Raw genomic sequence first — 27,944 nt, forward strand, 5'->3', positions numbered from 1 at the left:
GTCACTGGAAGCTACCGCAAGATATGCTTCCTTTCTACGTCTGCTTCCACAAGACTTCCTGAAAGTGTTCAGTGGAGCACAGCATGGATTGTACAGAATTTGCAAAACAGCTGGGTCGAGGATGTGAGAATTTTGTTTGTAGGCAGCATGTTCTGTTGGCCTGGACGGCACGGTGGTAGCGGGCTGCACGGTGGAACAGTGGTTAGCACTGCTGCCTCACAGTGCCAGAGACCCGGGTTCAATTCCCGCTTCAGGGACTGACTGTGTGGAGTTTGCACATTCTCCCCGTGTCTGCGTGGTTTCCTCCGGGTGCTCCGGTTTCCTCCCACAGTCCAAAAATGTGCGGGTCAGGTGAATTGACCATGCTAAATTGCCCATAGTGTTAGGTAAGGGGTAAATGTTGGGGTAAATGTAGGGGTATGGGTGGGTTGCGCTTCGGCGGGTCAGTGTGGACTTGTTGGGCTGAAGGGCCTGTTTCCACACTGTAAGTAATCTAATCTAATCTAATCTAAACTGCAACAGCAGTGGCAGCAGGTTCAATAGTAACTCGACAATGAAAGGTTTGGAGGGCTGGGTGGAACAACAGTTGGGGGAATGCAATGGGCAGAACAGCTCTAATGAGAAACCAGCAGAGACACAAGGGGCAGAACACTCTCATTCTGTGCCATACTGTTTCTGTCATTTTCTAAATTGTTAACACATTTCAATAAATGTTTTGTTGCATCTCTCCTCTCAGTCAGTTGGGGAATCTATAAAAGTGAAGTTGACTCCATGTTCACACTTGATTTCCATAAGCAGGACTATATTCCTCCCTTCGAGAAGAATCTAGAATGAGGGTCGTGGTTTCAAAATAAGGAGGCTCCCATTTCAGGTGGAGGTGAGGAGGAATTTGTTCTCCGAGAGGCTTGTTAATGGTTAGAATTCTCCCTGCTTGAAAACATTTAAGGCTGGGTTAGACACATTTTCACCTACAAGGGAGCCATAAGTTATTGAAGATTAAGAATGTGGAGTTGAAACAATAATCAGATCAGCCATGATCCTATTCAGTTGTAGAATAGGCTCGAGGGGCCAAATGGCCTACTCCTGCTCTTATTTCTTACATTGTTATTTTGCCCTTGTCTGTTAAACACTGAGCAGACTGAGCAACTTCAAGTAGCATGCAGAATGAACTCAAAATGTCTTAGGTGAAGAAAGAGTTAAGAGATTTGCTCTATGATTTCCCAGGCTGTGACTTAACAAGGAACTCCCATCAATTGCAGCCAATATATAGAGCTTCCTGTCTCCAAGAACCATTCAATTCCTGATCCGTGTGAAGGAACTCCCTCACCCGCTAAGAAACAATCATGAATGGACTGAGCAAGTGAGTGCTTTGGTGTAACATTGGAACTTTTTCTGGATAAGGGGTGATGAGTGGCGGGGAAGTGGGGGGGGGTTGTTACTGGCAGAGTGTGGTGGTTTATATTGTCTCTGTGTTAGCTGCAATGTTTCTGCCTTTGTTTACAATCCTAGACACTGGCGGCGAGTTTGTACTGAATGTAATAACTGCAAATAAACTACCAGAGTTTCTCAGATTAAAGCTGGAGTGTTTTAGAGCTCAGGCAGACCTGGGATTGTGAGTAGACCTGGGATCGTGGGAAGACCTGGGATCGCAGGTAGACCTGGGATCGTGGGCAGACCTGGGATCGTGGGCAGACCTGGGATCGTGGGCAGACCTGGGATCGTGGGTAAACCTGGGATCTCGAGTAAACCTGGGATCTCGAGTAAACCTGGGATCTCGAGTAAACCTGGGATCTCAGGTAGACCTGGGATCTTAGGTAAATTGGGATCTCAAGTAGACTGGGATCTCATACAGACTGGAAGCTAAATAGATGCTTATGTTGTGGAAAAGTGCTGAGCATGTTTTAAGGTTGGCTCAATTTCCTGTTGTTCGAACATCAATATGGTGTACGAGTAGGCGAAGAAGGAGAGCCCTTCAGAGAGTGTTGGGTTGGATTCAGGATGAGTGAGGGTCAGAGGGTAGTCCCAAGGTCAGGGGTTGGTCAGAGTCAGGGAGTGCTCACAGGGCTGGCGTGGTCCCTAGGTCATGGTGAGTGGTCATTGTTTCATGGAATTGGATCAGCATCTGATGAGATGTTTGATCTCTTGTCTTTTTCTTGTAAAGTGATGAATATGATTGGTCTGGTGTTGGGAAGAGTGGGGCTGGGCCTGGGTCGTGGGAAGTTATATTGGGGATTGGGTTTTAAATGGGGGAAGAAAGTGAGGGTTGGAGCAAATGTGCATTTTAATTCAATTAACTTATGAAAAAGCCAGACTGATAATGAAATCACTGTTTGATTGCTGCAAAAACTCACCAAGTTCACTCAAGTCCTTGAATAGCACATGGACAAAGCACTGAGACGGGCAGGGCAGAGCATTTACTTTGGGTGAGTTTCATTGTCCAGCACCAAGTGTGACTCAGTGACGGTGGTACTGACCAAGCTGGTTGGGTCCTAATGGACATTCCTGTTAGACTGGGTCTACGGCAGGTGGTGTTGTAACCAGCAAAAGAGAGAAAAACTTACTTCATCTCATCCTTTAACAACCTGCCGGCTGCAGATTCATCTGTCCGTAACAGTATTGGTAAGCGCGACCACTGCACAGCCCTTGTGGAGACAAAGTCCTGCTTTCACATTGAGAATAACCTCCATTGTGTTGTGTGGGACTATCACTGCTCTAAATGGAACAGATCTAGCAACTCAAGACTGGGCATCCATGAGGCGCTGTGGGCCATCAGCAGCAGCAGAATTGTACTCCAGTACAATCTGTAACTTCATGGCCCGGCATACTCTCCCCACCCAACCATCAATTATCACCAAAGCAGATTTATTTGGCTAATATTCAAAATATTAAATTTTAGCCCAGTTAGTGGGATTTTGAACATCAGCAGAAACAAACCTCAACTGTCATAACAAAGACAGTTCAGACCTTGAGGTGATTAATGTCCTTTTTTGTGTCATTTGTTCAAATAAAAATTAAATCCCCGTTCTCAATGATGGAGAAGCCCCCAGCATGTCATTGTAAAAGACAAGACTGAAACATTCGCAATAGAATCCTCACAGGGTGGAAACTGGCCTTTTGGCCCAACAAATCCATACTTACTCTCCGAAGAGTAACCCCCCCCAGACCCTATTACTCTACATTTACCCTGACTAACCTGCACATCACTGAACGCTGCAGGTAATTTAGCATGGCCAATTCACCTAACTTACACACCTCTGGAATGTGGGAGTAAGCCAGAGTACCCAGAGGAAACCCACGCAGACACAGGAAGAATGTGCAAACTCCACACGATCGCCCAAGGCTGGGATCAAACCTGGGTCCCTCGCACTGTGAGACAGCAGTGCTAACCACTGAGCCACTATGTCACCCCAATGGGTGATATATCTCAGCCTCTCCCAGATGTCCCCAGTATCATAGATACCAGTGTTCAGCCAACTTGATTCACTCCACATACTATCAAACAAACAGCTAAAGGCACTGGATATTGCAAATGCAATGGGCCCTGACAATAGTCTAGCAATCATACTGAAGATTGGTAATCCAGAACCAGTTGCACCCCTAGCCAATTTGGTCCATTAAAGTTACAACACTGGTATGTACCCAACAAAGTTTGGGAGAAGATTTGTAGCTTGGGTGCTCGTTGTTGTGGTTCTGTTCGCCGAGCTGGGAATTTGTGTTGCAAGCGTTTCGTCCCCTGTCTAGGTGACATCCTCAGTGCTTGGGAGCCTCCTGTGAAGCGCTTCATTCTGGTGAGTCGGACATCATACACCATACATCAGGAGCATTTCCGAACTGACAGCCAGACTACTACGACCACTAGGACTCATAACAGCACACAAACCAACAGCCACTCTCAGACAACAACTCACCAAAACGAAGGACCCGATACCCAGCATGAGCAAAACCAATGTAGTGTACAAAATCCCATGCAAGGACTGCACAAAACACTACGTAGGACAAACAGGAAGACAGCTAACGATCCGCATCCATGAACACCAACTAGCCACGAAACGACACGACCAGCTATCCTTAGTAGCCACACACGCAGGTGACAAGCAACATGAATTCGACTGGGACAACACTACTATTATAGGGTAAGCCAAACAGAGAACAGCGAGGGAATTCCTAGAGGCATGGCACTCATCCACAGATTCTATCAACAAACAAATCGACCTGGACCCAATATACCGGCCACTGCAGCGGACAGCTGGAACTGACAACCGGAAGCAGCAGAGACAAACCACTATAAATGCCGGAGGAAACATCACAGAAGCGCTTCACAGGAGTCTCCCAAGCACTGAGGATGTCACCTAGACAGGGGACAGAATGTTTGCAACACAAATTCCCAGCTCGGTGAACAGAACCACAACAATGTACCCAACAATGTGGAAAATTGCCCAGATATACCCTGTACACAAACAGCAGGACAAAGCCAACCCAGCCAATTATTGTCCTATCAGTCTCATCAACAAAGTGATGGAATATTCCATCAACTCTGCTATCAGGCAGCACTTACTCAGCAGTCACCAGGTGTGGGCAATACATACACCACAATCCATGAATGAATGAGAAAATTGTCACTTGGCAGGTTTCTAAATGCTGTGGCTGAGTGTGTAGGTTTGAAGCTGGATTATTCAGGACATTCTGGAATGGATAGGGGCTGGTGGAATTCTCATAAAGTCTTGAGAGCATGCCAATGGAATTTGAGCATCTAATGGATGGTATTTCAGTAAGTGACAGGAGCAGTCGGACAGTAATCCATGTAACCTCCTTAACTGTGGGCTTTGAGCTGTAGGGAGAGGCTGAATAGACTGGGGCTATTTTCCCTGGAGTGTCAGAGGCTGAGGGGTGATCTTATCGAGGTTTGTAAAATTATGAGGGGCATAGATAGAGTGAATAGTCAAGGTCTTTTCCCAGGTTAGGGGAGTCCAAAACTAGATGGCATAGGTTTAAGGTGAGAGGGGCAAGATTTAAAAGGGACCTAATTGGCAACCTTTTCATGCAAAGGGTGGTGTGTGTATGGAATGAGCCATCAGAGGAAGTGGTGGAGGCTGGTAAAATTACAATGTTTAAAAGGCACCTGGATGGATATATGAATAGGAAAGATTTAGAGGGATATGGGCCAAATGTTGGCAAATGGGATGAGTTTTATCTAGGATATGTGGTGGGCATGGATGTGTTGGACCAGAAGGTCTGTTTCCATGCTCTACAGCTCTGTGTCATGAGGAAAATCAATCTCTTCTCTTTAATTTCCCAGGACTGAAGCTCTGAATGACAGACCAGTGATTGGTGAGTGATCCCAATATCTTCTTGCTGAGGAACAGGCTGCTGCAGGTATTGGGTGACCTGAGGTAACAGATTCCACTGATGGCCTCCTCATCACACAGCCAGGGAGAGAGAACAGTTGAGAGACATGGAGAATGAGATAAATCAATAGAAAAAGACAGCTAGTGGGACAGAATGTGATGGTTGAGGCTAACACAGAGAGATGCACCAATACAACAACAGCTAATGTTTATATAGAACCTTTAATGTAAAGAAATGTCTCAATGAACTTCACAGCAGCAGTTATAAAACACAATATGACAATGGCATCATAAGGAGATATTAGGTCAGATAACCAAAACATAGTGAAAGAGATTAGTTTTAAAGAGAGTCTTTCAGGAGAAGTGTTAGGGGGAGAGGTGTAGGAAAGGATTTCCAGAGCCTGAGGCCTAAGCAACTAAAGGCACAGCCACCAATGGTGTCATGATCCAAACTGGAAATGCAGAGGGGCCCAGAATTAGAGGAGCGCAATGTTGTGGATAAATTATCTTTAATTCGGCTACTTATTACAAAATTTCACAGACACTCAAATCTGAAACAATTATTTAAACTTTATTGCTTGTAGCAACCAAGATAAGACCCCATGAGTAGCTATGATTCCAACCAATAGTGTCTGCCTCTGGATGTGTCCAGAGTTCAATCCTGGTGCTGTGCTGTTCTCCAGAGTTCTGCTCCAGAGAAATCCTGGAGTCAGATTCTTATAAAGTTTTACATCCTTCAAGTTTGTGTTGTGACATTATTGATGACCCTTTAGATTCTTTTCTCCACAAATTGGCTACTCCTCTGGAACCATCAAGTTTGCAGTTTGTTTTCTTATTAAAGGTGGACTCTTTGTTCCTTGTTACTGTTGGCATTAACTGTCTGTTCAAAGAATTAAAGTGTGGCGTTGGAAAAACACAGCAGGTCAGTCAGCATCCGAGGAGCAGAAGAATCAGGGCTTCGGGGCATAAGCCCTTCATCAGGAATGTTATGCCCAAAATGTCGACTCTTGTGCTCCTCGGATGTTGCCTGACCTGCTGTACTTTTTGACTCTGATCTCCAGCATCTGCGGTCCTCACTTTCTCCCAGTCTGTTCAAAGACACAACTTTCCTGCAGTTAACTCCTTAAAATCTCTGCATTTCCCCTTGTGGGGTAAACAGTCTTTTATCAACCATGTTAAAACAGTTTTGTTTAACAGTTTTGTAGCTTCAACTCTTCTTCTCCCAAACGTGGCTAATTGTTTTCAACTCCTGGATGAGTTTGCCCTTGTCCTTTGACAACTTATTCCAGACTGGTCATTGCACCTTCTTTCAATCTCTGCACAGTTATTAAAGTTCTGAAGTTAACACTGTCACAACAGGTATTTCTGAGGGTTGTGGGGTTGAAGGAGATTATCAGAAATTGGACCGAGACCAGGGAGGGATTTGGAAACAAAGGTGAGAATTTTAAATGTTACTGAACAAGTGTTGGTCAGCAAGCACAAGGGTGATAGGGAAATGGGATACAAGGCAAGTTAAGACATGTTCATCGAACCCCTACAGTGTGGAAGCAGGCCATTCAACCCATTGAGTCCATACTGACCCTCCAAAGAGCACCTAACCTGCACATCTTTCAACTGTGGGAGGAAATCAGAGCAAATCCATGCAGATGTGGTGAGAATATGCAAGCTCTACACAGACAGTTGCCCAAGGGTGGAATCAAACCCTGGTCCCTAGTGCTGTGAGGCAGCAGTGCTAACCACTGAGCCAGCGTGCTGCCCTGTCGCAGGCTTTTGGGTGACCTTGATTTTATTGCGTGTAGCATATGGGAACCCCCAGGAATGTGCTGGATTAGCCAAGTCCAGAATGACAGAGTTGGGGGGGAAGGTGGAATGAGAGTTTCACAGCAGATGGACTGAGGCAGGGGAGAGTTTTGGTGATGCTACAACGTTGGAAATAGGAGGTGAAGGTATGAAATGACATTGAAAGCTCATCTGGGGATCAAATATATAACCAAGGTTGCATTCAGATTGGCTTTAAACTCAGACTGTTGCCAGGAAGAGGGATGGACTCAGTCTCTAGGGAATGGAATTTGGAATGGACACTGAAAAAGAAAGTTTCAGTTTTCCCAGAAGTTGATGCAGGTTGGATAAGCAGTCAGATCGTTTCGGCACAACAGGAGAGTTAGAGGAAGGTGAAGTAGAGCTGGGAGGTGTGATTGTACATGCAAACTCTGCCATTGCTTTCAGAGCAGTAGTGAGGTACAGGAGGGGGAATTGATCCTTAGGACTGCCAGAGGTAATGATGTGGGAGCAGGGAAACAGACCATTGTAAGGGATTCTCTGCTAGATTAGCATGGAACCAGGTGAGAGGCCTTTCTCCCAGGCTGACAATAATGGAAAGTGTTGGAGGAGGATGCTATAGTCACTGTGTCAGGAGGGTCGGTCGATCACAGTCACGCAGAATGTCATTGCAGAGTTTGATAAAGAGCATTTCAATACTGTGGCAGAGGCAGAAACCTGACAGGAGGGACCCAAAGATTGAATTCCAGGAAAGATGAGGACAGCAACATGTTTAAGGGCCTTGATGAGGAACGTGACATTGGAGATGGGACACTCCAAGGGTCTGGAGTTGGTTTTGTGAGAACAGGGCGGGTTCAGCAGGTTAAAAGAGAGAGGGACAACACCTGAGGCGACAGAGCTGTTTACAATCTGGGCAAACATGGGGGCTGCAAGGGGAAGTCAGAGGTGATGTGTTTAGTGGAACGAGGATCGAGGGAACATGAGGTGGGTCTAACAGACAAGTTGAGCTCAGAGAAGGAGAGGAGCACTAGAAAAAATTGGATGTTCAGGGCTGGGAGGTGGGGATGGATAAATTGAAGGGCGTTTGATCAGGAGGGTCAGTGACAGGAAGGGACATGGCAGAGACAGGTGATTGGACTGTCTGTGTTGATGACAAAGAAACTTCATGAGGTCTTCACACTTGTTATTGAAGGAGAGACTGGTGAGGTCAGGGTTGGGGGGGTCAAAAGTCATGGTGGGGTCAGCAATAAGGCTTTTAAGAAGACAGTTTGCTGTTAAGAAAAGAAGCTGGGGTTATCTTTGTAATCCAGGGCGAAACCTGGAATAGTGAGCAGTTTGGGAGGAATAGAGAGCTCGATAATGTTTTACATGGTCATGCCAACGGATGATTAAACTAGTCACAGGATCCTCCAAATTCACCGTCTTGACCATTCCCAAGTCTTATACCCACGCCACCATTAGGAGCAATATCTTCATTGCGGTGCAGGCTCGAAGGGCTGAATGGCCTACTCCTGCACCTATTGTCTATTGTCTATTGTCATTTTCCAAGGCTCCAAGATCTGGATTACCTCCTGACAACTGTTACCCCCCCTCTACTTTATATCGCTTCACTCCTAATTGACACTCCTTAAAACTCACCTCTTTCATCAAGGATGGTTGCTCATACAAAGTCCCTTCTACTATGTTCATGGTGCTAATTGAATGTAAGTTGTTGTTGTTGCCCACAGGGATCTTAGCGCAGCACACCGTAGATGAACTGACCGAGGTGGCAAAGACGTACGTAGCCATTACCTACGTAAAGTACCTGGAATCAGCTGGGAGCAGAGTGGTTCCCATCAGGTGACACCATTGTTTCCATCACACAGTGAGAAACTGGGTAAAGGGTCAAAGGTTAAAGGTGGGAAGGATTAGTGGGAAAAAGTCGAGATGAACAAGGAGACATCAGTTAGGAGGCAATATAAAAGATCCTGAAGGACTTGGGAGGATGGATACAGAGAGGGTGTTTCCTGGGAAAATTTAGAACTGGGGTCACAGTTTAAAATTAAGAGGTCAACCATTTAAAAATGAGATAAAATAACTTTTTTGTCAGACAATTATGAGTCAGAGAATTGAAACTCTGTTCCTCACGAGGTGGTCAAAGTATAGTCCTTGAATATTGTTAAGGCAGAGGTAGAGAGATTTCTGCTAAGAGGCTGAAAGGTTCTCAGGAATAGACAGGAATGCAGATGTGAGTAACATTTAGCCACGGCATTCAGCACAGCACGCTCGAGGGGCTGAATAGCCTACTCCTGCATTTGTACTTTTGGAACCCTGTCCTTACACATCTGTAGCTTGTGGGAGGGAGGGCAACTGAGGGAAGGAGGAGGAAATGGAATGGTTGAGAAGGGTAATGAGGTGTGAGCAGTTATGGGGAGTCCTACAGAACTGAAACCTTGGGGAAATCAGAAAGAATTACATTTACGTAGGACTTTGCAAAGAATTGCAATGGCGCCAAAGGAAGCTATTCAGCCCAATGTGGCTACACCCACTCTCCAAATGAGCATCATGACTCAGGATTATTCTGTTTCCTTTTCCCCATAACAATCGAACTTATCGACGTAAATAATCATCAAATGACCTAATAAAGTCCTCAACTGAACCTGTCTTCAGCACAGTTCCAGCTAGGGCATTCCAGAACCTAACTCGTCACTGTGTGAAAACAGTTTGTTCACACATCACATTTGCAAATCACTTTAAATCTGTGCTCTCTTGTTTTCAATCCTTTTTTTAATGAGACCATTTTCTTCCTTTGTGTAAACCTCTCAAGAATTTGAATAGTTCAATCAGATCCCCACTCAGGCTCATCTTCTCCAAGGGGAACAGCCCCCAACTTCTCCAATTTATTCTCATAACTGAAATCACTCATCCAGGCATCTATTTTTGTAAACCTCTCCTGCACTATGTCCAATCTCTTCACATCCTTCCTAAAAGGTGACATCCCAAACTGGGCAGTACTGGTTGAGCTCACCTGGTATCATACATGTTCACCATTATCTCCCTGCTCTGGTAGGCTATGCACCTAATTGTAAAGCATACAGTATTCTAATCAAGATTAGAGTGATGCTGGAAAAGCACAGCAGGTCAGGCAGCATCCAAGGAGCAGGAAAATCGAAATTTCGGACAAAAGCCCTTCATCAGGAATGATGCATTCTCATTCCTGATGAAGGGCTTTTGCCCAGAACGGTGATTTTCCTGCTCCTCGGATGCTGCCTGACCTGCTGTGTGTTGACTCTAATCTCCAGCATCTGAAGTACCCACTTCCGCCTAGTTCCATACAGTATCCTCAACTTAGTAAAGCCGAGGATACTGTATGCTTTATTAATGGCTCTCTCTGCCTGTCCTGCCATTTTTAAATGCACATATGCACTCAAGTCCCTATTTTACCGCATCCCCATTAGCTTGTCACTCCATATTCTTCCTAACGAAATGCACCACCTCTCACTTCTCCGCACTGAACCTTATATTGTCTTCCTCTCCCTACCAACTGTATGTGTCCTTTTGAAGTTCTGCATTATTCTCCTCACAGTTTACAATCCTTCCAAGTTTTGAATAATCTGCAAGTTTTGAAATTGTGCCCTGTTCACCAAAGACAAGGCTGTTAATATGCAGCAGGAAAGCAAGACCCAAAATAGACTCTGGAGAATTCCACCGTAAATTCTTCCCCATCCTGAAAAATATCCATCCACCCTCTGTTCCCTATTCAGGTTGTTACTCTCCCTATAATTGCTGAAGGGTCTGTACAGCGCTGTAATGTTCTATAATTCCATGAGCTGTCACCTTATTCAGGAGTCTGTTGTGTAACTGTATCAACATACTCATCAACCCTCCATTACGTCCAAAAAACACCAGTAAATTAGTCAGACACTGTTCTCCCTTAAGGAATCAATGTTGCCTCTCCATAATTAACCCACATGTTTCCACGTGACTACTAATTCGATCCCAGATTGTTGTTTTGGGTGTCCACAGCATGACTATTGAACTGACTGGTCTGCAATTGCTTGACATACCCTGACAACCAGTGACACCTAGAGGTGTTATTCAGCCAGTGAAAGTTGTGGGAGTGGAGGAACTGGAGAAAGATGGGCCCAAGAAAGGAATAAAGGAGCAAATTGCTGGCGATGAAGTGCTAATGGTGATTGGCAAGATGAGGGTCGGGTTGTGATTAGAATTAGGGTTATGACCAGGACTGGAGTTGGTGCTCAGTTAGGATTGGATTAGAGTCAGCGTTAGGATCATGGTTGAAGTGCTCAGGTCAGGATTAGGGTCAGATCTAGAATTGGGTTCGGGTCAGGATTAGTGTTAGGGTCAGGGTTCAGGTCAAGGTTAGGGTTGTGGTTGGGTGAGAGTCAGGTTGAGGGTTAGGTTTAGGGTCAGAATTAGGATCAGAGTCAGAATTTTGGCCTGAGTTTGGGCCTTAATGTAGGATCAGGGTTACGATGGGAAGGAGAATTGATCTATACTGCTAACAGAATGTGTCAGAGTGAAAATAGCTGAGGTTAATTGCCTGTGACAGTTGGTTCTCCCTTATTTCCTGCAGGTTATATCTTACTGAGTCTGAGTATGAGAAAATATTCCATTCAATTAATGGGTAAGCGATTAACTATTTCCCATCTCTTGTTCTGCTGTGTACATTGAACGTTGCAAATGTTGATTCTTAATGGTTTTGTTGCACTGCCTTGTTATGTTTATCACTTTCAGACGTCTCTGTGTGGAAAGTACAATTTGATCATTTTGTTTAGTGTGTTGTAATCCTCCTGGTAAATTTCAAACTTCCTGCCCTTGCCTTTAGGTGTCATAGAAAATTACTGAAGAGGAACAGGCCTTTCGGCCCTGTGCTGATAACGATATCATTCGAAACAAATCCCATCTGCCCACACATCGTCCATTTCCTTTTAATGCCTACCTGTTCATGCATCTATCCAAGTTCCTCTTAAACTTGCTATTTGTCTCTGTTTCTATGACCTGTCCTGGCAGTGTGTTCCAGGCACTTATCATCATCTGTGTGTAATTCCTTCCACTTATATCTCCTTTGAGCTTACCCCTCTCACCTTACACCTAATCCCCTGTTACTTGACATTCCACCCTTGGGAAAAGACTCCAACTATCCATCCTATCCATGTCCCTCATAATTTTACATACTTCTGTCAATCCAAGTTAGTCAAATCTGTCCTTTAGCTCATACACTCCAATTCAGGCAACATCCTGGTTAACCTCTCCAAAGCCTCCACATCCCTTCTATAGTGTGGTGACCAGAACTGCACTCAATGTTCCAAATGGGGCCTAACTAAAGTCTTATACAGTTGCAGCATGACTTGCCCAACCGATGAAGGCAAGTACTCCATGTCCCTTCATTACCACCTTGTTCACTTGGGAGCTATGGACTTGCACCTCAAGATGCCTGTATGTACATCAATGCTCCAAAGGGTCCTGCCATTAACCGTGTACTTTCCTCCTACATTTAACATTCCAAAATATATCACCTCACATTTGCCTGGATTAATCTCCCCCTGAAATTTCTCCATCCAACTTTCCAACTGATCTATATCCTTTGATCATCTTCCACATCTCCAACAATTTTCATGTCACCTACAAATACACTAATCAGACTGCCTATACTTCTATCCAAATCATTGATATATATTGCAAACAACAGAGGTCTCAGCACTTGGTCACAGTGGGAAAAATATCTCACTACAACTACTCTCTGGTCATCTATGACCAATGTGCAGTGAAGAATATTGATACCGAGCAATCTCCCTCTTCATGCAGCTTCTCCATTGAACACATGGGAGCATAAGCAATTGAACAAAGTAAATGATCTGTTCCTTTCACTCCAAAAACAAACTCCAATTCTTCTGGAGGAGGTGACTGCCTGATGAGTAGAAGTTAAGTAGCATGGGTCAAATGCCCTAAGAGTTTCAGGGAACATTGAGGTAAAACTGATTGGAACATGTCGCATCAAGGGAATTTGAACTCTATGCCAGAGAGTTTTGGATGCTTAGTCATTGAATATATTCAAGAGAGAGACTGAAAGCTCTGTTGGATATGCAAGGAATTAAGGAGTATGGATAAACTGCAGGAAGGTTAAGTTGAGGTTGATGTTCAGTCATGACCTCAGTCAATGGGACAGTAGATTCGTGGGGCAGAGTGGCTGACTTCAGCTCCTATTACTTATGCTCGAACATGAATGAATCAGATCTATTAGAGTAATCATTAACCCCTTTCCTTAGCAAGAATTGGTCTGGTTACATTTTAAAGAGACGGATTAATCATTCTCCTCTGGAAAAACCGATAGTGTTAACAGTTTGTCAGGTGCTTGAGCTGCAGTGCACGGTAAAGTTTCATTTGCTGTACAAGAAACTTATGACTGAGTTCCACACCATACACCAGTCTGTCTCCACACCATACACCAGTCTGTCTCCACACCATACACCAGTCTGTCTCCACACCATACACCAGTCTGTCTCCACACCATACACCAGTCTGTCTCCACACCATACACCAGTCTGTCTCCACACCATACACCAGTCTGACTCCCCACCACACACCAGTCTGTCTCCACACCACACACCAGTCTGTCTCCACACCACACACCAGTCTGATTCCCCACCACACACCAGTCTGATTCCCCACCACACACCAGTCTGATTCCCCACCACACACCAGTCTGTCTCCATACCACACACCAGTCTGTCTCCATACCACACACCAGTCTGTCTCCATACCACACACCAGTCTGTCTCCATACCACACACCAGTCTGACTCCCCACCACACACCAGTCTGACTCCCCACCACACACCAGTCTGTCTCCCCACCACACACCAGTCTGACTCCCCACCACACACCAGTCTGACTCCCCACCACACACCAGTCTGACTCCCCACCACACACCAGTCTGACTCCCCACCACACACCAGTCTGACTCCCCACCACACACCAGTCTGTCTCCACACCACACACCAGTCTGATTCCCCACCACACACCAGTCTGATTCCCCACCACACACCAGTCTGATTCCCCACCACACACCAGTCTGATTCCCCACCACACACCAGTCTGACTCCCCACCACACACCAGTCTGACTCCCCACCACACACCAGTCTGACTCCCCACCACACACCAGTCTGATTCCCCACCACACACCAGTCTGTCTCCCCACCACACACCAGTCTGTCTCCCCACCACACACCAGTCTGTCTCCCCACCACACACCAGTCTGTCTCCCCACCACACACCAGTCTGTCTCCCCACCACACACCAGTCTGATTCCCCACCACACACCAGTCTGTCTCCATACCACACACCAGTCTGTCTCCATACCACACACCAGTCTGACCCCCCACCACACACCAGTCTGACTCCCCACCACACACCAGTCTGACTCCCCACCACACACCAGTCTGACTCCCCACCACACACCAGTCTGACTCCCCACCACACACCAGTCTGACTCCCCACCACACACCAGTCTGAGTACACACCATATACCCGTCTGATTCCCCATCACACACCTGTCTGTCTCCACACCACACACCAGTCTGTCTCCACACCACACACCAGTCTGACTCCACACCACACACCAGTCTGACTCCACACCACACACCAGTCTGACTCCCCACCACACACCAGTCTGACTCCCCACCACACACCAGTCTGACTCCCCACCACACACCAGTCTGACTCCCCACCACACACCGGTCTGACTCCCCACCACACACCGGTCTGACTCCCCACCACACACCGGTCTGACTCCCCACCACACACCGGTCTGACTCCACACCACACACCGGTCTGACTCCACACCACACACCGGTCTGACTCCACACCATACACCAATCTGTCTCCACACCGTACTCCAGTCTGAAACATTGAGTCAAAATTTCTTCTTGCCCCAGGGTCTTGCTGCCAGGCGGAGCTGTGGACTTGCAGACGTCAGAATATGCCCGAGTCGCTGGCATCTTCTACCGATTGGCACTGAAGGTCTGTAAATGTTCGAACAACGTCAGACAGTTGCAGTAATATTTTGTGGAGGTGTCTGGGACAGATGGAATGAATGTCAGGGGTTAGAGTCACAGGATAAGCACAGCACAGTAAACATCAGAGGTTTGAACCAGTGGCAAGAGATTGAGTTTTGACCATCACCACGTGACGGGATATGAACAGAAGCCCCAGAAGAGGGGCGCAGTTCTCAGTGAGGGTCATGTTTAAATTCCACTCTCGTGTCAGAGAACTGAAAGATGAGAAGACAAAGTAATGAGCACAGACTCACCATCTTCCCCTGTTGTGACACTGAGACTCAGACAGAAGCCAGAAACCACCAACTTCCATCACAAAGTACCATGGAATCCTTTCCAGCCACTTGAAGCAATTCATCATCTTCTCTGAAAAATAGCATCTCTGACAGCACAGCACTCCCGCAGCACTGACCCTCTGACAGTGCAGCTCTCCCTCAGCACTGCCACTCCGACAGTGCAGCACTCCCTCAGTACTGACCCTCCGACAGTGCAGCACTCCCTCAGTACTGACTCTCTGACAGTGCAGCACTCCCTCAATACTGACCCTCCGACAGTGCAGCACTCCCTCAGTATTGACCCTCTGACAGTGCGGCTCTCCCTCAGCACTGCCACTCTGACAGTGCGGCACTCCCTCAGTACTGACCCTCCGACAGTGCGGCACTCCCTCAGTACTGACCCTCCGACAGTGCAGCACTCCCTCAGTACTGACCCTCCGACAGTGCAACACTCCCTCAATACTGACCCTCCGACAGTGCGGCACTCCTTCAGTACTGACCCTCCGACAGTGCAACACTCCCTCAATACTGACCCTCCAACAGTGCAGCACTCCCTCAGTACTGACCCTCCGACAGTGCAGCTCTCCCTCAGTACTGACCCTCCGACAGTGCGGCACTCCCTCAGTATTGACCCTCCGACAGTGCAGCACTCCCTCAGTACTGACTCTCTGACAGTGTGGCACTCCCTCAGTACTGACCCTCCGACAGTGCAGCACTCCCTCAGTACTGACCTTCCAACAGTGCAACACTCCCTCAGTACTGACACTCCAATAGTGCGGCACTCCTTCAGTACTAACCCTCCGACAGTTCGACACTCCCTCAGTACTGACCGTCTGACAGTACAGCTCTCCCTCAGTACTGACCCTCCGACAGTGCAGCACTTCCTCAGTACTGACACTCTGACAGTGCAGCACTTCCTCAGTACTGACACTCTGACAGTGTGGCTCTGCCTCAGTACTGACCCTCCAATTGTGCAGCACTCCCTCAGTACTGACACTCCGATGGAGCGGCACTCCCTCAGTACTGACCCTCTGGCAGTGCGACACTCCCTCAGTACTGACCCTCTGGCAGTGCGACACTCCCTCAGTACTGACCCTCTGGCAGTGCAGCACTCCCTCAGTACTGACCCTCCGACAGTGCAGCACTCCCTCAGTACTGACCCTCCGACAGTGCAGCTCTCCCTCAGTACTGACCCTCCGACAGTGCGGCACTCCCTCAGTACTGACCCTCCGACAGTGCAGCACTCCCTCAGTACTGACCTTCCAACAGTGCAACACTCCCTCAGTACTGACCCTCTGACAGTGCAGCACTCCCTCAGTACTGACACTCCAATAGTGCGGCACTCCTTCAGTACTAACCCTCCGACAGTTCGACACTCCCTCAGTACTGACCGTCTGACAGTACAGCTCTCCCTCAGTACTGACCCTCTGACAGTCCGGCATTCCCTCAGTACTGATCCTCTGACAGTGCAGAACTCTCTCAGTACTGACCCTCTGACAGTGCAGCACTGCCTCAGTACTGACCCTCTGACAGTGTAGCACTTGTTACGAACTAGATCAGACCACTCAAAACATTCTTAAGCTGGCAGCCCAGACCATAACTTTGCTACTTATTTTGGAAAATGTACAGTGAAAATTACCCGAAGTAAGTTAGCTAGGCTGACTAACAGTTTTAAAACAGACAAAATTTTATTCACAAATTTATGTAATGAAACACATAGAACAGAATATAGAATACCCTCCGAACTCAGTCTATCCAAACTAAACTTAATTGTACTGCTCCGAAAATATACAACAGTCCAAATAAGCAAACCCCTTAAGCACAGAGTAAAAATGAAACAGAGGCTTACAGATTGAGATTAGAAGGGCAGAGGAGAGCGAGATGTTCCAGTCCCAACTGACTGATTCCAGCAGCTTTTCTCACACACCACTGACCAAAACCAAGAATTCAGTGTTCAGCACTGACCACTCCACTTACATTATACAGGTTACTTGTAAAACACAGATGTTTTGGCCTAAAGTTTCATCTGTTTACGCAAAACCGAAAAGGCCTTCCAAAAGCCTTTTCACTTCTGTACCACTTCAGCTGTTTCGGAGCATTGGCTGTTATACAACCCCTCTGAAAAAAATCAAGGACACAGTATCCTTGAGAAAATGAACAGCTTTTTAAAACAAAGACCAGTTTTCTGTCACACTCCCTCAGTACTGACCCTCAGACAGTGCAGCACTCCCTCAGTACTGACCCTCAGACAGTGCAGCACTCCCTCAGTACTGACCCTCCGACAGTGCAGCACTCCCTCAGTACTGACCCTCCGACAGTGCAGCACTCCCTCAGTACTGACCCTCCGACAGTGCAGCACTCCCTCAGTACTGACCCTCCGACAGTGCGGCAATGCTTCACGCCATTGAAATGTCAGTGAAATACCATGTCTGTGACATGCTCCCAGCCTCTCAATGGAACACACTGATCTTGTCTTCCAGAATGTCTCAGGACTGTGTGCTATTTTCTCTGCAGAGAGTGTAAGGGAGATTGTTTCTGTTTGGTGCAGGCCTGTGACCAAGGTGATTATTTCCCAATCTGGGGAACATGTATGGGGCAGCAGCAGCTGACCGTTTTGACAGCTGGAGAGGATCTCCTAGTCCGGACTGACAGCTCCAACGTGGCATTAACTCTGGAGTTTACTGAGGGTAAGCCCACTGCCTGTGTTACTGAGTCGGAGTAAAGCAGCCACTCTGTGTTGGTGGTCCCATGCTGACTGGAGGCTGGATGAAAGAAGGGCTTGGATGTGAATTCCAACTGGATTTACAACCCTCCACCTGCACACTCTGCTCCTCCCCCAGTGTGTCCTGAGTCAGAAAGACGGGTGTTGATCTGTAATTCAATTGACCTCAGGACTACTTCAGAATACGGAGGCTATTAGTTACTCTAATTTGTCCTTTCACAATGCCAACCCTCCTATTTCACCATCACACCATCCACTTGTCCCCCTCCCACACCATCACACCATCCACTCATTCCCCTGCCTCACCATCACACCATCCACTTGTCCCCCTCCCACACCATCACACCATCCACTCATCACCCTCCCTTACCATCACACCATCCACCCTTCCTCCTGCCTTACCATCACACCATCCACTTGTCCTCCTGCCTTACCATCACACCATCCACCCTTCCTCCTGCCTTACCATCACACCATCCACTTGTCCTCCTGCCTTACCATCACACCATCCACCCTTCCTCCTGCCTTACCATCACACCATCCACTCGTCCTCCTGCCTTACCATCACACCATCCACTCGTCCTTCTTCCTCCTGCCTCACCATCACACCATCCAAGCCCCGTTGTGAGTTGGGAAGATTTCATGAGCACTTTGCCACTGTCCTCATTGTGCTCTGATCCAAATGCACAGTCTGATCCCAGACGATACCCATAAATATTTACTTTTCAGAAGGAAAATCCAGTCGAATGTTTAAAGGGTTTCCCTCCGAGCTGATGGAAGTTTTATCAAAGAAACCACTGACTGGAAATTTCCACAAGTTCAGCATCACAGAGCAGGTGAGGGAGAGGGTCTACAGATCTTTCAGGGTATTGGGGGGAGGTGTCATTGGGGACATTGGGGGGTGGAGAGGGTCATGTGGAGAATGGGAAGGGGATGAAAGGGGTGAAGATATGTAGGGGTCGGGGAGTGAGGGGGATGGAGGGGGTATGGAGGTCGGGGAGAAGGGAATGAAAGGGGATGAAGGGGATAAGAGGGGGAGACGATGTGGAGTTCAGTGATACGGGATGGAGATGGCGATGCGGGAGGTGGAAAGCAGGACGTGGGGAATGCGTGAGGGGAGTATGGGATTGGGGTGGAGGGAGACGTGGGGAATGGGGGGGGATGGAAAAAGGCAATGTTGTCAAATTTATGGTTCACTCCATACCTTCCTCATGGTATCACATTTCTATCCTTTCAGTCATATGGTTGTATCATGAAAGTATTGCATTTATATATCGCCTGTCTGTGGAGTTTGCACATTCTCCCCGTGTCAGTGTAGATTTCCTGTGGGTACTCCGGTTTCCTCCCACAGTCCAAAGATGTACAGATTAGGAGAATTGTTCATGCTAAATTGTCCAGAATGTTAGGTGCATTAGTCAGAAATAAGTATAGGGTAGGGGAACGGGTCGGGGTGGGTTACTCTTCAGAGGATCAGTGGGGATTGTTGGGCCGAAGGGCCTGTTTCCACACTGTAGGGATTTTAATTCTGATGTAACCTCAGGGCATTTCAAAGCTTCAGGACCAATGAGGTACCTTTCGAAAGAGGGTTACTATTGCACAACAGGAAATTGGCAGACATTCAGTGCACAGTAAGATCCCAGGATCTGTGATAAGAAGAACAGAATCTGTTTTGCTGATCTTGGTTGAGAGATGACTATTGGACAGGACATCAGGGCCAACACTCCCTGTTATTCTTCAAAATACTGCAAGTGGGACGTCTTACATTAAACTGAGAGAGGCCATATGTAAAATCCCAAGCAAAGGACAGTACACCCCATGGTGCAGCACTCCCTCAGTGCTGACTCTTTAACAGTGCAACACTCCCTCAATACTGACCCACTGACAGTGAGGCGATCGTTCAGTACTGACCCTCTGACAATGCGAAACTCCCTCACAATAGACCCTCCAACAGTGCGGCATTCCCTCAGTATTGACCCTCCAAACGTGTGGTGCTCCCTCAGTTCTGACCCTCCGACAGTGCAGCGCTCCCTCAGCACTGACCCTCTGGCAGTGCAGCGCTCCCTCAGCACTGACCCGCTGAAAGTGCAGCACTCCGTCAGTACTGACCCCCTGACTGTGCAGCACTCCCTCAGTACTGACCCTCCGACAGTGCAGTGCTCCCTCAGTACTGACCCTCTGACAGTGCAGCACTTCCTCGGTACTGACTCCCTGACAGTGTAGCACTCCCTCAGTACTGACCCTCCGACAGTGCAGCGCTCCCTCAGTACTGACCCTCTGACAGTGCAGTGCTCCCTCAGTACTGACCCTCTGACAGTGCAGCACTCCCTCGGTACTGACCCTCCGACAGTTCAGCACTCCCTCGGTACTGACCCTCCAACAGTGCAGCACTCCCTCAGTACTGACCCTCTGACAGTGCGGCACTCCCTCAGTACTGACCCTCTGACAGGGTGGTACACCCTCAGTTTAGGGTGTAGGTTTGCTCACTGAGCTGTAGGTTTGATATCCAGACGTTTCATTACCTGGCTAGGTAACATCATCAATGGTGACCTCCAAGTGAAGAGAAGCTATTGTCTCCTGCTTTCTATTTATATCTTTCTCCTGGATGGGGTTCCTGGGGTATGTGGTGATGTCATTTCCTGTTCGTTTTCTGAGGGGTTGATAGATGGCATCTAGATCTATGTGTTTGTTTATAGCGTTGTGGTTGGAGTGCCAGGTCTCTAGGAACTCTCTGGCATGTCTTTGCTTAGCCTGTCCCGGGATAGATGTGTTGTCCCAGTTGAAATGGTGGTATTTTTCATCCATGTGTAGGGCTATGAGGGAGAGATGGTTGTGTCTTTTTGTGGCTAGCTGGTGTTCATGTATCCTGGTGGCTAACTTTCTTCCTGTTTGTCCTACGTAGTGTTTGTGGCAGTCCTTGCATGGAATGTTGTAGATGATGTTGGTTTTATCCATGGGTTGTACTGGGTCTTTTAAGTTTGTTAGTTTTTGTTTGAGAGTGCTGGTGGGTTTGTGTGCTACTAGGATTCCGAAGGGTCTTAGTAGTCTGGATGTCATTTCTGAAACTTCTTTGATGTATGGTAAGGTGGTTAGGGTTTCTGGCTGTGTTTGGTCTGCTTGTCATGGTTTGTTCTTGAGGAATCTGCGCACTGTATTTTTTGAGTATCCGTTCTTCTTGAATACGTCATATAGGTGGTTCTCCTCTGTTTTCCGAAACTCGTCTGTGCTGCAGTGTGTGATGGTTCGTTGGAATAGTGTTCTGATACAGCTTTATTTGTGTGTGTTGGGATGGTTGCTGGTGTAGTTAAATATTTGGTCAGTGTTTGTCGGTTTTCTGTATACGCAGGTTTGTAATTCTCCGTTGACCTTTCTTTCGACTGTGACATCCAGGAATGCGAGTTTGTTGTTGGTTTCTTCCTCCTTGGTGAACTTTATGCCTGTGAGGGTGTTGTTGATGATGTTAAATGTCTCTTCTATCTTGTTTTGTTTTGTGATGATAAAGGTGTCATCTACGTAGCGGATCCAGATATTTGGTTTGATGGTTGGTAGGGCTGTTTGTTCAGCACAGATAAACTTCAGAAAACAGAGGTGAACCACCTATACAACGTATTCAAGAAGAATGGATACTCAAAAAATACAGTGCGCAGATTCCTCAAGAACAAACCACGACAAGCAGACCAAACACAGCACTCTGACAGTGCAGCACTCCCTCAGTACTGACCCTCTGACAGTGCAACACTCCCTCAGTACTGACCCTCTGACAGTGCAGCAGTGCTTCAGTACTGACCCTCTGACAGTACAGCACTCCCTCAGTACTGACCCTCTGACGGTGCAGCAGTCCCTCAGTACTGACCCTCTGACAGTGCGGCGCTCCCTCAGTACTGACCCTCTGACAGTGAGGCACTCCCTCAGTACTGACCCTCTGACAGGGCAGCACTCCCTCAGTACTGACCCTCTGTCAGTACAGCACTCCCTCAGTACTGACCCTCTGACAGTGCGGCGCTCTCTCAGTACTGATCCTCCAACAAAAAGTCACAACATGATTAGATTAGATTAGATTACTTACAGTGTGGAAACAGGCCCTTCGGCCCAACAAGTCCACACCGACCCGCCAAATCGCAACCCACCCATACCCCTACATTTACCCCTTACCTAACACTACGGGCAATTTAGCATGGCCAATTCATCTGATGTCCAACGTGAGTGTGGAATGAATTGGCGATTGGGAGAGGATGAAATTTAATCAACTGGGAGAGTAAGAGTGAGGATGAAGGAGAAAGAGGGCTGAACGAGTAGTGAGGTGAGGGCGATTACAGCAAAGTGGGAAGATGGTGAGTTAGAGGGTGTGACAATGTGAAGGGGGAACCAAGGATCAGCTTTTTGCCGAGGTTAGTTGAGGTCCTGTGGTGATATGGCATCTGGGTTTACTCTGAAAATTGCCTTAATTTCACTTTTTCTCTTCAGGCCTTTGTGTCCAATGAGAAATTGCTGTCGTTCTACAGACTCATCTCCACCAGCAGAGACCGCCAGGGAGTCTCGTTTGTCTCCACAATGGAAGGTGCGAGAGAGAGCAGGAGCCCTGCTCAAGGAGTATCTTGAGCCCAGTGTCAGTCTCCCCACCAATGTCAGTCTCCCCCAGTGTCAGTCTCCCCCCCCACCCCCAGTGTCGGTCTGCCCCCCCCAGTGTCAGTCTCCCCCCCAGTGTCAGTCTCCCCCCCCTGTCAGCACCCCCCCAGTGTTAGTCTCCCCCCAGTGTCAGTCTCCCCCCAGTGTCAGTCTCCCCCCCCTGTCAGCACCCCCCCAGTGTCAGTCTCCCCCCAGTGTCAGTCTCCCCCCAGTGTCAGTCTCCCCCCAGTGTCAGTCTCCCCCCAGTGTCAGTCTCCCCCAGTGTCAGTCTCCCCCAGTGTCAGTCTCTCTCAGTAGTTAAGTTGCTCTTGCTGGGTTCTAACTGAGCTCCATTACCTCCTGATCTTGCAGCATTTGCGTATCCATTCTATGGCACTCAGTGGCATCCTGAAGCAAACCGCTTCCTGTGGAAGGAGAGTTTGGCAGCTCCTCACTGTTCCTACGCAGTCAGGATATCCTACCTCTTGGCTGAATTCTTCGTTAATGAAGGTAATTCTGCAGCAAACTCAGCTGCTTCCATTTTAACCAGGGCACGGATTATCCAGAGCTCTCGACACAATGAGTCTATTCACTGCAGCTTCCACCCAGCTCCCATCCCTTTGTCAGTCTGTGTTTTATAGACTCAAATGAGGTCATTTGGCCCATCATGTCCAACTACACTAATCCCATTTTCCAGATTTTGGCCTATAGCCCTGGAAGCTATGGCAACACAAGTGAATATCTGACAAAAATACTGCTTAAATGTAATGAGAGTTTTTGACATAAATATCCTTTCAGAAACCAAATTCCTAATACCCACCATCCTCTGAGTAAAAATCCTTATGATTATCTCTCTTCCTAGCCTTCTCCGTCTTCACTTAAATCTGATTATTGACTCATCTACTCATAGATGAAATGCCTTCCTATCCCACCCTATCGATGTCCTGCATAAATTCAGGCATCTCTGACAGGTCTTCTCTCAACCTCTACTGGTCCAGAAACAACCCCAGCCAATGCCACCGTCCCGGATAACACAGACCCTCAGATCCTTACAGCATCCTCCTCAATCTACACTGCACCCTCTCAAGTTTGTTCACGTCCTTCAGAACTCCACACAGTGCTCCTGTTATGACCTAACTAGTGTTCAAAATCCCTGCTCTTTCACTCTGTGTAAAAACTGAAAGAACTGCGGGTGCTGGAAATTGGAAACAAAAACAGAAACTTGCTGGAAAAGTGTTCTGAGGCAGGATCAACCAGACCTGAAACACTAACACCAATTTCTCTCCACAGATGCTGCCAGACATGCTGAGTATTTCCTGCAATTTCTGTTTATGTTTCTTGTATTCTGTACCTTGTCTAATAAAGGCAAACATCCTTTATTTGCCTTCTTAACCTCTTTAACCACTTGCACTGTTTACCTTCAGGGATCACACACACACACACACACACACACACACACACACACACACACACACACACACACACACACACACACACACACACACACACACACACACACACACCCACCCACACACCCTGAACATTAGTCCTTCCCAGGAACCTACCATTACCTTTCAGTCGATTGTCAATCCAATGTGCCATTGTGCTTTGGTTCCCGTGAGCTCTTTCTTTCTTGACAGAATTAAAAACCGATTAAAAATGAAGTTGTAAATAGAAGATTAGCAGCTGTCAATGGGGAAAAGGCCACTGAGTTGGAGTGAGATCTGTCCAGGATTAGTGAAGGAAGTGAGAGTAAAAACATCCGAAGCTCTGGCAATATTGCTGAATCTTCCTTAGAGTGGAGGTGGCACCGAGGATTGGAGAAGGAGAGCTCCTGTTCAAAAAGTCGAATAAGGATTCAATCAGCAACATTCAGTTCTGGTCTCCTTCCTATCAGAAGGATGTTGTGAAACTTGAAATGGTTCAAAAAAGATTTACAAGGATGTTGCCAGGGTTGGAGGATTTGAGCTACAGGGAGAGGCTGAACAGGCTGGGGCTGTTTTCCCTGAAACGTCGGAGGCTGAGGGGTGACCTTATAGAGGTTTATAAAATCATGAGGGAGATCGATAGGGTAAATCGACAAAGCATCTTCGCTGAGGTGGGGTGACTCCAGAACTAGAGGGCATAGATTTAAGGTGAGAGGGGAAAGATATAAAAGGGACAAAGAGGAAACTTTTCATACAGAGGGTGGTGCGTGTATGGAATGAGCTGCCAGAGGCTGGTACAATTCCAGCTTTTAAAAGGCATTTGGATGGGTGCATGAATAGGACAGGTTTAGATAGATATGTTCAAGGTTTGTGCGAAGATTTGTAGCTCGGGTGCTCGTTGTTGTGGTTCTGTGTGCCGAGCTGGAAGTTTTTGTTGCAAACGTTTCGTCCCCTGGCTAGGAGACATCATCAGTGCTCTGGATATGGGCCACATTCTGGCAAAAGGAAGGAGGTTAATTTAGAATATCTGCTCAGCATGGATAAGTTGGATCGAAGTGTCTGTTTCTCTGTGACTCTACAGACTAGTCAGCCTCATGCGAGGGAAGCTGACATAGGCAACAATTCAAGGCATTTTAAGAAATATAGTTTCATAAATGAGACATGCTGAAAACAAATCATAGTTGATTTAAAGGAGTTCTCTTCTGATCTAAGGGAGGGACTGTTGGATTTTGGGTATCGGCACTTTTAAATGTTATTTGACAAAATTTCAACATAGTTGACTTGTCAGCAAAGTTAAAATCCATGTTATTAAATGGACAGTGACCACGCACATACAGAATGGACAAAACACAAGCGATATAATACAGGAATGTGCAATTGTTCTTCATTATGGGAGGAGTGTTCACTGGGAATCAGGAATAGAACAGCTGATCTTTCTGACATATATTAATAACATACTTGTCTTTAATAAACTTACACAGAAGTTCAGAAATACAATAAGCAATGGAACATTGAACAATAGACTTCAAACTTAAAAAAATGATTTCAGAAAGGGTCCGGTGACAAGAGGTTTAGAAATCAAAAGGCAATAGAGGGGTGTAGATAAAGATCAGGAAGGACAGGGAGGTTAAGAGGAATAGTGCATCACCAATGCCAAGAACAATTGTAAACCAATAAGATCGTGGTACAAGTTGAGATAAATGGTTTAGATGCAATTACCATTGCAGAGACATGGTTGCAAAGTGACCAAGGTTGAGAAATAAATATTCATGCATACATAATATTTCAAAAGGACAGATAGAATGGTAAAGGAGGTGGCAAAGTATCTCTGATAGTAAAGGATGATGGAAGGATCTGAACAAGGAAGAATCTTGGCTAAAACGATCAGGAAGTAGAATCAGTATTGGTGGCAATTAGGAATAACAAGCATCAGAAAACATTGATGTAGGTGCACTGTGGACAGAGCACTAAAAAAGAAATAATTGGGGCTTGTAGGAAAGGCAATGGAAGAGTTGCAGGGGGGCCTTCAATCTTCATGTAGAGTGGATCAAACAAATTGGGAATAGCTGTTGCAGAGATGTCATTTTGGAATGTCTTAATGTGGGTTCCTTTGAGAAAGAGAAGAAGAAATGATCATATGGAATGAGAGGATGGCAGAGACATTGAATATGTTCCTGTGTGCCTTCATGGGAAAAGACACAGATTACACATCAGAAATAGAGGGTCAGTTAGGGACCAGAAGGAGTGAGGAAATTCAGGTGATTATTATTAGCAGAGAAAATGAACTGGATAAACATAGGAGACTAAAATTCAATGAATCCTCTTCACCAATGCCCCATGGCTTACAGTTCTAAAAGAGATAATTACAATGATAGTGGATTTACTGGCTATGATTTTCCAAAATTCCTTTGTTTCTGAAAATGCCCCCGAGTGGATTCAAAATTAGCAAATGTAACACTGCTTTATAAAAAAGGACACAGAAAGAGAACAGGGAACCAAGGAATGGTTAGCCTCACATCAGTCATCAGGCAGGCATCAGAATCTATGATTAAGGACATTTTAATAAAATTGTTGTCTGACCAGTTAGAGACAACATAGCTGTAAAAAAAAAAGAAAGTCCAGTTGAGAAATGTGTTGGGCTGTTTGAGCATGTAGCCAGTCAGATCGATAAAAGAGGTAGTCAATCTAGGTTAAGTGAATGGGCAATGAGGTGGCAGATGGATAATTTGATTTGATTTAGAAAGTAAGGACTGCAGATGCTGGCGATCAGAGTCGAGAGTGTGGTGCTGGAAAAGCACAGCCAGTCACGCTGCATCCGAGGAGCAGGAGAATCGATGTTTCGGGCATAAGCCCTTCTTCAGGAATTTATTATTGTCACATGTATCGAGATATAATGAAAAGTATTGTTTTCCAAGATAATCAGGCAAGTCATACCTTACTTCGGTACCTCAGGGTAATGGAACAGTACATTGGGGTTATTCAGAGAAACGTTCAGGTTAAAGATCTTTCATCAGAATCTCTTATGTTCACTCCCAACAGCGAGAAAGAACCTTCATCAGTTTGAGACGAAGGAAGAGGAAGAATCTGCTATGATTGACACTCACCAGCCAGTGTTTGTAGGTGACAAGAATTCATTTAGGAGCCTTTACTTCTTTGATTAAGAATGCAGCTCCCACCTCCGTCGTTGTCCCAGAGCCGCCACCATTTTGCACAGTCACGTTGGAACCAGCAGGTTACTAGAGGGCGATGCTCTGGGATTGTGTCTTGTCCAAGAATGAACTCTGTGTTTGCCCCTCCTCCTCCATAATACCCTGCCTGCAGAGTGACAACTTCCTCTGAGTGACTGTCAATGTCAAGTTTGACTTTAGCAGGCGTTGTGGCTGAGTCAGGTCCTGGTGTGAGATGGGCAATCTACCTGGCTAATGCTGATTACACTGGAGGTGGCTGCAGAGAACTGGATAATATCACATATACAGCTCATCGCCAGAGATCACCAGATGTGGGCCAATCGACACACTCAGGGAATACATTCAGAAAGCTGGCTTTTACTATTCAGTCAATACTTTGTGTCAGAGAAGCCACTTAATAAAACCTGACGATGAAATACTTTTTGTTTACAAAGTGTTTTTCCTCACCATTTCAAATCCCCTGCAAACACACCAAAAGCGACAAAAGTCTTGGAAATGCAGTCCCTTGGTGCATGGACAAAAAGCAGCAGCCATGTTAGCACAGCAAGA

General features: G+C 46.6%; 1 protein-coding gene across 1 annotated transcript; it reads left to right on the forward strand.

Moving 5' to 3' along the window:
- Positions 1 to 479: 479 nt before the first annotated feature.
- LOC132826503 (gamma-glutamyl hydrolase-like) lies at positions 480 to 27,811 on the forward strand. The gene is made up of 11 exons (XM_060842465.1): positions 480 to 877; positions 1,225 to 1,360; positions 5,297 to 5,328; positions 8,852 to 8,963; positions 11,701 to 11,751; positions 15,062 to 15,146; positions 18,005 to 18,143; positions 18,908 to 19,014; positions 22,640 to 22,733; positions 23,153 to 23,290; positions 27,247 to 27,811. Exons 2-11 carry the CDS (start codon positions 1,344 to 1,346, stop codon positions 27,366 to 27,368), a joined length of 897 nt encoding a protein of 298 aa, XP_060698448.1. The 5' UTR covers positions 480 to 877; positions 1,225 to 1,343; the 3' UTR covers positions 27,369 to 27,811.
- Positions 27,812 to 27,944: the final 133 nt, after the last annotated feature.

The sequence above is a fragment of the Hemiscyllium ocellatum genome, chromosome 22 (assembly GCF_020745735.1).
Source record: "Hemiscyllium ocellatum isolate sHemOce1 chromosome 22, sHemOce1.pat.X.cur, whole genome shotgun sequence".
NCBI lineage: Eukaryota > Metazoa > Chordata > Chondrichthyes > Orectolobiformes > Hemiscylliidae > Hemiscyllium > Hemiscyllium ocellatum.

Excerpts from the sequence above, each read along its gene's own strand:
- LOC132826503 (XM_060842465.1), top strand. Across the intron at positions 5,329-8,851 it reads GAATGACAGACCAGTGATTG|GGATCTTAGCGCAGCACACC; the intron begins GTGAGTGATCCC and ends TGTTGCCCACAG. Across the intron at positions 23,291-27,246 it reads TGAATTCTTCGTTAATGAAG|CGAGAAAGAACCTTCATCAG; the intron begins GTAATTCTGCAG and ends CACTCCCAACAG.